At 35.0% G+C, this 12,754-nt stretch overlaps 2 protein-coding genes across 2 annotated transcripts; both read left to right on the top strand.

Annotated features, from left to right (window-relative positions):
• Positions 1 to 504: 504 nt before the first annotated feature.
• LOC104878354 (uncharacterized) lies at positions 505 to 6,397 on the top strand. The gene is made up of 4 exons (XM_010648585.1): positions 505 to 694; positions 798 to 858; positions 1,253 to 1,396; positions 6,097 to 6,397. The coding sequence occupies exons 1-4, from the start codon at positions 505 to 507 to the stop codon at positions 6,395 to 6,397; spliced, it is 696 nt and encodes a 231-aa protein (XP_010646887.1).
• Positions 798 to 10,742, top strand: LOC100241293 (probable glucan 1,3-beta-glucosidase A). Its single transcript, XM_010648580.3, is given in 12 exon segments — positions 798 to 858; positions 1,253 to 1,396; positions 6,237 to 6,434; positions 7,684 to 7,794; positions 7,977 to 8,096; positions 8,180 to 8,318; positions 8,321 to 8,376; positions 9,175 to 9,327; positions 9,451 to 9,620; positions 9,722 to 9,871; positions 9,961 to 10,313; positions 10,408 to 10,742. Coding segments are annotated over 10 exon segments (1,464 nt in total). The 5' UTR covers positions 798 to 858; positions 1,253 to 1,396; positions 6,237 to 6,413; the 3' UTR covers positions 10,599 to 10,742.
• Positions 10,743 to 12,754: the final 2,012 nt, after the last annotated feature.

Raw genomic sequence — 12,754 nt, 5'->3', positions numbered from 1 at the left:
AAAAAAAGAGTAATATTTGATGAGGTATTTAAAAGTTATTTACTTCAAAAATACATTTAATAATAATAATTTTTAATCATTTATTTTTCATATTTAATTTGACGGAAAAAAATGATTAGGAAATTCAACTTAATCCTAATAAATAGACGAGAAAATTGTAAAAGAGTCAGAAAAGAGACAAAGGTAGGTGACCAATTAGTTTTTTCATTTAATAGTTAATGATATTTTAAGAATTTTTTTAAAGATAATATCATTTTTTTCATTGCATTTTGAGTTTAACGTTTAACTTCGAGTGGCAGGAGGACGTTACTAGCCGGATTGAAAACACAATTTTCCCATTCAAATTTCAGAGAGCAGGTAGCTGAAGGTCTTGTTAGTGGAAACTGATGAAATGAAAAAAGGGCAGTCTTTGAAATCTCCGCTGTGTTCAACACACAAACTATCCCTTTCGCGTCGTTCACTCCGACCGTCCTCTCTACTCTCTCCCTCTTTCCCTCTCGGAAAATGGCTACCATTTCCAACTCTCTCTTCTCTCCTCTCACTTCTCCTTCCCCTCTATCTCCTCGCCGACCCTCTACATTCACCGTTTCTCTCTCTGCCCCTCGCTTTCTTTCTCTTCAATCCAATCCTCGATCCACCTTCATCGCTTGCGCTTCTCTCGACGCTGGTAAAGGAGACGTTCCCGTCGAAAAGAGTATGCTCTTCTTCCGGCATTTCTGCATTGATTCTTTTGTTTTTCTATTCTGTTAGGTTTTGTGTTCAAATTTTTTCTGTTTTTTGTTATGGTTGTTCTGTAGCATATTCAGCATTTCCTACGGTGATGGATATTAATCAAATACGGGAAATTTTACCGCACAGGTGAGTTTCTGTATTCGTGGTTTCATGCATTTGAGTTTCCCTTTGGTTATTTTTTGCTGTTCTCTGTTTGGTTGATGTGAAAAGGGAGGAAAGCAGAAGGAAAGAAAAATAAAATCTTGAATTTTTGTGTGTTATATTGGTTTATGAAAATGCTAAACCCAGCTTAACTAAGCCGAATAGTTGATTCTAGGCTAAGATGGAAAATTTCAGTCTAATGTCCTATTTTATTTATTCTTACATTTTCTCGACAATCAAATTCAGCTTAAACCTTACATTTTCTCGACAATCAAACTCAGCTTGAAGTTGCAGTCTTCCTTTTTTCTTTTCTTTTCTTTTCTTTTTCTCTCATTACTTTGCAGTCGTATTGGCAATTTTGTTTTTGGTTGTATCTCAGGTTTCCGTTTCTTTTAGTGGATAGAGTGATTGAGTACAACCCAGGGATCTCAGCAATAGCAATTAAGAATGTGACTATAACAATAACTTCTTTCCTGGGCACTTCCCTGAGAGGCCAATTATGCCTGGTGTGCTCATGGTTGAGGTAATTTGCTTATTGCCAAACTTTATGTTCTTCATTTGAATTCAATTTACTAGAAAATAAAAGAAAATGTTTGAAAAATAAAGAACTCGACATATTTGTGCACGTTGAATAAGCAATGGTTGGGCTCTAAGGACTTGGGTCCCCTTAATTATATATGTTAGTCACAGGATTCCTCCCATTGGGATTTGCCTCAATCTTTCTTTTCTCTTCTTTTTTTTCCCTTTTAAGTCTAATGTTCCCAATTGTTGAAGCTTTTAAGTGAAAGCTTCTTCTTAGGTTGCCACATGAGAATAAAAATCATTATTATTGTCCAGTTCAACTTTGGCTTTGAATTCATTATATCCCAAGGTCTTTTAATAATTTCCTTGATTTTGGACTCTTGGCCACTTTGGAGTAACTTGTTGGTGTTTTGACTATACATTTCATTTTTGCAGGTTTAGGAGAATTTCATATTTTTGTAAATTTTCATTGTTAGTGAAGTTTGTTGACTGTCATTAAGTAGACATAGCCTTGGGTGAATTTTACAATCAGTCAATTAACTCATTGTCTTTTCTTTTTATTTTATAATTGGGTATATTTTATGGGAACATCAGAATGATGATTAACAATAGCTGCATGAGTTATATTTGTATGACATGTTCTAAGTGTTACGAAGATCTTTGGAGGGATTAGCTTCAGCTCTAAAAGTGGGGTACACAGTTTTTGGAAAACATATGATGCAGTCACTTACCAACTTATCTCAAACTAGTGTTATGGTTATTGGTTTATGATTCATGATGGAGCTTTACCGTAGAATTTCTTATAACAGAGAACATGAATAGTATTTAGCATTCTTGAATTGACAAGAAACCCAGACAGTCAGGAATCAACCCATTAACTGAGTTACTATTCTCCATTAGGACAGGCTCCTTGTTGGATAATCCAGATGAAACTAGGAATTAGGTATACATTGTTCTTTGCTTCCTTCTGGAAAATCAAAGTCTTTCCTTCATCAGCTGAGATCCTTGGGAGTTATCTGACCATTAGATTGACATGAATAAGAGGTCGTGCATGGTTTGTATGCAGTTTTATTATTGTATGTGCTAACTGTGGGCCATGAGGAGTAGTCTTCAAATTTGTTGAGATCTTAACATCTCCCGTAGAAGTGTTGAGTCTGACTCAGAGGGGGCTATCTCCATCCACTGTCCTCCCACTTGGAGCTTCGAGCTCCCATGGCTGATTACAAGCACAATTACCCAAAATAGCATTACTCATCCTCGGAGAACAAAAAGAATGTGCAGATTATCCAGCTAATCTTGAACTGAGCAGACTACTAGTCCATTATCTTAATTGAGCCTACAAGTGAATCAAGCACTTTTTGGCTACAGATGCTCTGGAAGTTTCATTCCCTCTTCATAATCAAGCTGATCCCTTTTCCCATATCTTGGAAAAAACAAATCCTGTTGTTCCAATGTAACTGAGCCCAAATAATTGGAATTTAAGGTTATATTGTTGGTTTTAGATACGCTAGGTGGGCTTTTTTATAACAGTTGCGAAGAAATTGGCAAAGAATTTATCTCTTCCTTTTGAATGTGGATGATGATCTTATGATCTTTAACTGAGTCCCAAAGATCCCATTTGGCTGCAGATTCTCAGCGTGTTGCACACCCCAATCCTAATCAAGCTTGTCCTTTTCCCCTTTCTTGAAGGACAAAAAAGATACAAGAAATATTTGTACATTCACTATAATCTTTTTCATTTGCTTAACTTGTTAAGGCAAGACATTGATCTAGATAGAGCTAAAAGGTTGACAAAGATGGACATAGCCTAATAGCTGGGATTCAAAGCTTTTCTGTTCTTAAAATGTTAAGATAAACAAATGGGTGCAAAGGAAGGCTCAAAGAATTTATCTTCTCGTTCATTGACTTGTAAAATTTTGGCATTGAAGTTCATTGGTTGTTAATTGATACTTAATTGGGGGAGGAGTGGTGGGAGGGAGGACATCAGAGGTGGTATTTTTAAGCTTTTACTTGATTCTTGGCACGTCAACCATACATTAGATATAAACAAACTTTTTTATTTGTTATGAATAAGGAAGTAAGACATTCGATTTAGCATTAGTTATACAATGCTATTAAACATTGCACTTCTTTTCTTTTGCTTCTTATTACTTTTTGTTAGGCAACAGGAATGGAGCGCAACTAACAATAGCATTCTACATGTGGTGCTAAATGAAATGTCTTACTTCCTTGTCTATGACTCCATGCCAAATATAACAGTTCATTTATGTCCAATGCATGGTTGACATCACACTTATACTCTGATTGGCATATCATAATTCCTGGTACCCTTTTGTGGCACTACTTATTCAGCTTTTAATACATAGGACTTAGGAGTGCTCTTTTTCCTTTTGTTAATGAGTTGATGATTTCCTTCTTTTGATTTTGGGATTTTGTTTTCATGTTATTGCCATATGACTTGCATCTCATCAGGAGCTTCAGGCTTTTTTATTGCTGATTTCAAATCTTCATACTTCTTTCATCCTTGTCCTCTTACACTCAGATTATCATAGGTTTTCAGTGCTCTGTATCAGTTTATTAGAGTCCAGCACTCTATATGTTATTCCCTATCAGATCACTCTTTTGTTTTGCCATATTCACCTAGCTATAATGTTGTGTTCACTTATTTTGTCACTCAACTTTCTGATATAGCCATGTCAATTTGCAATTTTTTTCCCTGTTCTCAACATTCTGCTCATACAATATAATTCTCCAAATTATTTTGAAGCTGGGTGTTCGAAAGCAACTGCAAATGATTCCAATTTGGTATCCATTGCTAATTTTGCCATTAAATGGTTATTTGCAATCAACACTCAATAGCATAGCATACCTCATAATATATATAGCCACATATTTCATTCATAATCAGTGCAACAAGATAATTTCTTCCCCCAAGTTCATAATCACTCCAATATATTGCTTTGCGACTCCTTTATTTTGGGACATCCATATCATTATCTCACAATTGGTTTTACCACAAATTTCTGTAAGTTGATGAAGATAACCTGCCTCTTCTTTTTGTTGACCTATAGTTGTTGCTCTTCCCCTTTGCATCGGAATAAATATGTTTTTGGGCACTCTCTTCAAAGTGAAAAGTGTACATTCTGGCATGAATCCCAGCAATCACTTATTCTGATTCTACTTATTGATCATCTGTAATAGAAGTTAATGTTTTTGTAGAATTGTCACTCATCATCCTTATCATGTCCCATAGGATCGTGGGCCAAATAGATAGACATCCCTTTAAAGACCAAACGAACAAAGGCCCACATCAGGGTTGTAAATTGGCCCTAATACCATTTGTAACAACTTGTTCTTTCTTATGTAGATATTATCCGCTCTAGGCTCAATGGGATCTTACTTTAAAACATATTTATATGATTAAGAAAAATTTATACATATGTGATGCTAAGAATTGTTTCCTCTATCCATGTGGGATATCACATGGATATTCTCTCAATATGAAAAGTTCTTAATGTTAGTTGACTATTTGATTCTCTAGTAAATTGACCAAGAATAATACCTGTAGATTCTCCCAATTTGGCCAGGTTGCTATAAGTATGATTCTCACCATAAAATTATCAACACATCTAAGACATGCTCCTCTTTTAGCTTTGACTAGTTCAATAGATGAGAATGAATAATAGTTTTAGCTTATTCGATACAATATAACTATGAATGCTTGGATGTGTAGTAGAGGTGCATGGTCCTAGTTTCGAATCCTACTGCTGGTTAAATACCTTGATTTACCCGGTGCTGGTTGTTGCAGGCATGATCTGCAACCCTAGGTTTGGGTCTCCATGGAACATCCTAAGGGCTTGATCATTGAAGATTCCTCAATGATTAAAAAAAATAAGTATGAATAGAGCTCTTTGGGCTGCTATTTTCAGTAGGGAATAGAGGAGAGACCCATGATCTATGACTGTGGAGCTTGCTCAGGCCTTACCTGACCTGGGGATGAAGGGTGCATCTTCCAGGTGAATCAAGGCCTGCACAGGCTCCACAGTTTACTGCTTTATTGTACTAGTTTGTGCTTCTGTGCACAGGAGTTGACTGTCAGACTTTGGTAAAGAGACTGAATTGCAACCTCCTGCACAGAAGTCTGAGGACACATTAATGGGATAGAAAAGTGTAATCAATAGCAAAGTGCTAATTTTATAAAATCTCTAAACTAAAATGAGGATTTTCATTTTAGTGGGCAGAACCAGCTATCAAATTTTGGTCTCAACTTTTCCCTTACATTTCATAACCATTTGGTTGTGGGACCTTTTTGTTTTTATTTTGTTTGTTAGTAGACAATGCCTCAGATCTCCCTAGGGATAACCAAATCACTGAGTTTTATACCCATTGCAGTGTTTGTTCTCCAAAGTGCATCACCGTATAATATCTGCCTACTTCACAAATAGAAATCTAGAGGCAGTTTTTATAATGTAACATTGTTCTATCATATTCTTCAATTTGAATTAAAATTCTCCTGCTAATACGTGCAGTCATTTGTCCTCATTCCAAATGGAAAAACCATCTTTAGACTAGTTTCTTTCATCATGTCCCAATTAATACTTCTAGCTTCAAAAGAGTGTCTTTATTTCTGATTTTTTTCCCATTGCAGCATTGCTAAAATTGTTATTGTTAAATTCTTTTTACAACCCTGTTTCTATCAAGTTTGGATTTGGATACATTACATGTGCCTCTAGTAATTGCTGATGAAAGTGGTTGGTGGGTCCAGGCAATGGCTCAGGTTGGGGGCTTGGTTATGCTTCAACCTGAAGTTGGAGGCTCTCGTGAGAATTTCTTCTTTGCAGGAATCGACAAAGTGAGGTTCCAGAAACCAGTCATTGCAGGAGACACTTTGGTTATGCGAATGACTCTGGTTAAGCATCAAAAACGGTTTGGAATTGCAAAAATGGAAGGGAAGGCATATGTAGGAGGTGAGATGAGGTGGTATGTGAGGGCGAGTTCTTGATGGCTACAGGGAGCAAATGAAGCCCCTGCTCAGTCGGGTACTTTTCTAACCATGTTCCCCTTTTTCCCCGGCTAAAATTATAAGAACCTCCATGTTGTTTCTTCCTTCATTTTGCTTTTCCTACTTTGATAATGCACCTCTGTAGTCTTCTAAATTTTGGGGTTACTAGGATATGGTTGTCATGTGTGGATTTCTTGCGGAGTAAATGATATGACTAAACTTTCACCACTTGAAGAGTTGCTTTGAAACTCAATCCTGGAGTTTGATTAGATGAGTCACATAGCACCATCTCATGTTAAGTCTGTTGCATGAAGTCCAGGTTTTCCATGAGATAGTGCAATGCAAAGGTGAATAGTGTTTTGATGGACTTGATTCATAAGAACAGCAGAGAGGTAACAGAAAAGCTATGATTGGGGGGTGGTGTGAGTCCCTTTTTGGATTCCCCAATAATGTGTCTGTTGAGTGCTCATGTCTTTAGTGTGCATAGAACCTGAGTGGAGGGAGTGGCAAGAGCCCAATACAGCCTATATGGAGCTATCATAGCCCCTGTCAAATCTTACTTTAGGTTGGTAGGAAACAGCCATCATTAAACCTCAACCCACAGCAAATTCTTTCTCTACAAACCATACATATGTCCATTTTGTGTGCCTCCCTCCCTGTGTCTCCAATCTTATATCGAAGGATACAAATTGAGGTTTATGATCACTAAATGTCTTCACCGCCTGCTCTTCCACTCATTCAACTTAGGTTATTTCGCCACCCAATTCTAACGCTGACTCCCATCTTCAAAACTCAAATCATTATAGTGTGGAATCTTAGACCCAGAATTCCCAAACTGGGTGGGACGTGTAGAATTTTGCTGATCCAGTTGAATAAATCCTTGGAAATCATAATCTCGGCTACTAATTTCCCATTAAATGCATATTGGGATTCTCAGTTATCTTCATTTTTGCACTAATTCCGTGTCCAACTTCTATTTGTGGCCAAAATTTGTGATGCATGCCTTCTAGAAAAATGAGATTTCCCAGTGGAAGAGCGAGTGATACAAACCCTAAAATACAATCCAGTCATTATTTCCCAAATGCCTTAATTAATATTGTGTGAACAATATTTACTAATCATTATCATCCTACACCATTTGTAGCCCTTGCCTTCTGTATGTATTCGACTCGAACTCTCCTCAGTTTCCAGGAAGAGAGTGACAAATGAGTTCTTGCTTGTACGTGAAATGTGTGTGGGCTTTCTATCTCTTTTCATCATGGGTCCCCACTCTTTTGTTTGCACAGGGTGCAGATCCTTATTTGCCAGTTAAAGCTGTGAATCTAGGAAATTGGCTTGTTACAGAGGGATGGATGAAACCTGAACTCTTTGCTGGGATACCCAATCAAGATCTTTTGGTACAGTTTCTTCATTTTCCTAAGACCAGCCATGCATCATTAAACACCTATGGCCACTAATTTTGTTTTATCTCCCCTTTTTGTGTTGATAAATGCGGCACTAACCAAGGAAAAGGGGCTTCTTACTGCTTAATTTTGCATTTCATCAATAACATATGGCTCTTTATTGTGATCCTTGGTAGGATGGAACTCAAGTGCAGTTCATGTCTACGAAGCTGCAGAAGTATCTCGCCGCTGAAAATGGGGGTGGGACAGATGTTGTTGCCAACCGCACCTCGCCCTCTGGCTGGGAGACTTTCAGGGTTGGGTTCTTTTAACCATATATAACCATCTTTCAATTCTTCCTCATTGTTAACAATCCTTGCTTTTCCACTATATGATGCAGTTGTGGAGGATCAATAAGTCAACTTTCAATCTCAGAGTGTTTAACAAACAGTTCTTTGGACTAGAAAATCAAGGCAAAGGAAACAAAGTGGTATCGGTTCTAAATTCCCCTGGGAACTCAGAAACATTTCAGATAGTAAGAAGAACGACGATCAAAATCGAGTTCGCATAAAAGCATCAAATGGCCTCTTCCTCCAGGTGTCCTATCCATCCTAAAACTGTATATTTCAGGGCACAAGGCATTTCCTCACTCTTTTGGGCTCTTAAACACCCCATAAAAAATGGTAGTATTGTGTAGAACACTAGAGAACAAGCCCATACATGTGAAAACCTGATAAGCTGAGGGTTAGACTAATAATATAAAGATCTATGATCTGGTCCCAGCATCTGCCTTTTTTACTGTATCCTCAGCTCCATTCAGGGATGAAAAAGGGGCTAATCTAGCTGATAGTAGCAATACAAACATGGGAGCACAGTTTTTAACCAACCATTTCTGGGACCTACTTAATATAAATATCATCCTTAGTCCATTTAGGATAAGAAAAATGGAGGGTTATTGCATTTACCATCTTCCCCTTGCCTGAACAAGAATTTGGATTGTCTTCCTCAGCTACATGCCTCTGGCACACGCATGTTCCATGTACAATCGTATAGTGACTGGTGATATCAATAATGGAGGTACATGTTCTTACAGGTGTCTCTGAGTGAAATAAAATTTAATTCATGATCAATTCAAACTAAAAGTCGAAGTTTAACCGAAATTAGTTGCTAGCCAATCAACCTTAGGCTTGGTTTCAATCTCCCAGTTCACATTAGGTCTCAGTTCTAAACTAGGATCCACCTCCTCTCCTATCTCCGGGGCTATAGTAATAGCTAGCTAATTTGCAGGTATTCAACAATAGCAAGTTAGTTTCAGTTGTCAATTGAATTATTTACCAGTTCTAGGAATAAATGCTTGTGGATCTCATGATTACTGGGCTTTTATTCAATAATCAGGCAAAACCGGGGCTGGTGACTGCAGACTATGGAGGCTCAGGTTGGGATGACAATAATCCATCCGTCTTCCAAATGAAGATAGTCCGGACCTTACAAGGAGAATACCAAATCACTAATGGCTATGGTCCAGACAGAGCCCCTCAAGTCATGCAGGTAAGGATTCAAATATGATTTCTCCAACAAGCCTAGCAAGAACATTTAACTGATGAATACTTTTTATCACAATCATCAGTAAAGCATTTGATCATAATAAAAGCATAAACCTCTTAATATCAGGATCACTGGAATGCATACATCACTAATGAGGATTTCAGATTCTTGTCATCAAATGGTCTGAATGCGGTTAGGATTCCAGTTGGGTGGTGGATAGCGAGCGACCCAACACCACCAAAGCCTTTTGTGGGGGGCTCCTTAAAGGCCTTGGACAATGCTTTCACATGGGCACAGTAAGTGAAAGAAAAACAGCCATACAACTCCATCTCCAACCATCCTCTTAGCCACCATTCAATATGTTCATAATATTTCTGGGTAATCACTAATTTTGCAGGAACAACGGCATGAAGATTATAGTTGATCTGCATGCAGTTCAAGGTTCACAAAATGGCAACGATCATAGTGGGACCAGAGATGGGTTTCAGGAATGGGGAGACTCCAATATTCAAGATACTGTTGCAGTCATAGACTTCCTAGCAGCAAGGTTTCAGAAGCTAAAATAAAGTTTATCTTAACATTTTTTTTATTTTTTTGGCCATTGCCTTAAATGGTTCAGACTTGATTTTTGGGCAGATATGCCAACAACCCGAGTCTAGCATCCATTGAGTTGATGAATGAGCCTCTGGCTCCAGGAGTTACACTCAATGATCTTAAGAAGTATTACAAAGCTGGTTACGATGCCGTGAGGAAGTACACATCAAATGCTTATGTGATCCTATCGAACCGACTGGGGCCTGCTGACTCCAAGGAGCTCCTGGACTTCGCCAGGGGCCTTAATCGTGTAGTGATCGATGTGCATTACTACAGCCTCTTCTCAGATATGTTTAACAACATGAACGTACAACAGAATATTGATTTCATCTATAGCCAGAGAGCTTCAGACCTCAGTGCTGTTACCACTTCCAATGGCCCTCTCAGTTTTGTAGGTAAGTATGAATCACATATTTATTGCTTATAACACAATCATGGATTTAGAATTATTTGCCATACAGATCTATATGATGGTGGTGAATTTTGTAGGGGAATGGACCGCAGAATGGGCAAAAAGTGGAGCATCAAAGAAAGACTACCAGAGATTTGCAAAAGCTCAAATAGATGTGTACAGGCGTGCCACTTTTGGATGGGCGTATTGGGCTTACAGATGTGCTCAGAACCACTGGAGCCTCAAGTGGATGATTGAGAACGGCCATATAAACCTCGGAAGTTCCTAATATGAATATTAGTTAGCTACTATCCTTGCATCTCCTTCCACTCTAAGTAATGGTTTCTCAGGGGAAATGTATTTCTTCAGCTAGTTATAATAAGTGAAGAAGATGCAAATCTTTAAAGATATAAGTTCATTTTATACTTACGTTCTTTTACCATTTTAGAATTTGGGGTGGACTATGTTGAAGCTTGTAATGGTTTGATTGCCAACCGATGCACTTTCCGGTCTGAGCGAATGAACCGATGCTCAACCCCTTAAACTGGCGGTTGAACCACCAAGCCGGATGAACCATCCAATTCCTAAAAAACCTGTCAAGGCTTGCACCTAGGTGACTTGAACCACAGGCTACATGTTACACGAGGTAGGGGATGGCTCACTTGCCACTCGATCACTTTGATATTTCTTGTAGTACAATTAATTAAATAATAATATAAACTTCGATTTTTTTTTTTTCCATTTCCACCATATAAAACCATTAAATAAATATAATAAAAATAAATTCTTCATGTTATTTTTATTATATAATGATAAGTATAAAAATAATATAAATTATTTAATATAATAATTTTTAAAATTTTAAAATAAAGAGATATATGATAAAATTAAATATTATAATTTTTCTATCATTTAAAATATATCTTGATACTTAATTTGTATATATGTTTTATCTAATAAAATTTTAAACATTAATAAATTTATATTTATCTTCATCCTTTAATTTGAGATATCAAAAATTTTTAAATAAGCAATATTATTAAAAAAAATTGTACAAGACTTTTAATAAGTTTTGTACGATTTTTAAATAACTTGAAGTTGACATTAAGATGATTATTGACATTTTATTTATTTATTTATTTATTTATTTATTACCAAACTATGACATTAAAATTTCCCAACAAAAATTAACATATAGGAAATAAAATTAAAATCAATTAGAATTGTTCATTATAAGTAAACTAAATGAAATATATATATATATTTTACTATTTTGCTTTTATAAAAATAATTTTATTGTTATAAATAGATATTAAAAAATCATATTTAAATAGAATTAAAGATAAACAATAATTATTTTTGTAACATTTTTTTTAAAATCATTAATTTAAATTATAAATATTTGTTGTAATTATAGTTTTGAAGATTTCATGATTTTTATCTTATTAATTTTAAATATTGATTTAATAAGAAAATATTTATTTTAATAATTTTAAATATTTAAAGCTTTATTTAAAAATATTTAGGATTAGAGAAATTTTGAATATCTTGAAAACTTTAATTTTGTTAATTACCCTATTTACACTTTCAAAATTATTGGAAGGTTGGTAAATTAGTATGTTTTCTTGATTAATATTATATATATATATATATATAGCATGTGAGTGTTTACATTATTTTCGAAATAATATAATAAATAATAAACACTCTGTATCTAATTTGCAAGTTAGAAAAAAATAATATTTTATAAGGTATTTAAAAATTATTTAATATATATAAGAAATAATGTAAAACATATTTATTATTTTGTAAATAAGAAACAAAAAAAAATAGTTGTTGAGGTATTTAAAAAGTATTTATTATATATTCTATAGATTTGAAAAAAATAATAATATTTGATGATGTCTAATTTGTAAGTTAGAACAAACAAAAAATACTAATATTTTATGAGATGTTTAAAATTTGTTTAATATGTACGAAAAATACTATAAGTTTGAAATAAATAATAATATTTATTATATATTATGTAAGTTTCAAAGGTATTTAAAAAAAATTATTATATATTATGTAAGTTTGAAAAAAAATTAATATTTGATGAGATATTTAAAAGTTATGTATTTCAAAAATACATTTAGTAATAATAAATTTTAACCATTTATCTTTTATATTCAATTTGATGGAGTGGAGAAAAATGATTAAGAAATTATTTAAGTTGGTACCACTAATAAATAGGCGAAAGAAGGATGAAAAAAAAAAAGGGTAATTATATCTTTAAAGATATAATTAGTTCATTTTATACTTGTGCTCTTTTGCCATTTTAGAATTTGGGGTTATTATGGGAAAGGAATCAAGGATCCCGTAATTTGAGGATGATATTTGATTGTATATAGAAGATTATTTTGATTGATTGTAACTGATATGTTTGCTCTTAGATTCCTAGAATAG

The sequence above is a fragment of the Vitis vinifera genome, chromosome 7, assembly GCF_030704535.1.
Source record: "Vitis vinifera cultivar Pinot Noir 40024 chromosome 7, ASM3070453v1".
Lineage (NCBI taxonomy): Eukaryota > Viridiplantae > Streptophyta > Magnoliopsida > Vitales > Vitaceae > Vitis > Vitis vinifera.
Note: the sequence above shows the minus strand (reverse complement) of the source record. Positions and strands in the feature narration are given on the sequence as shown.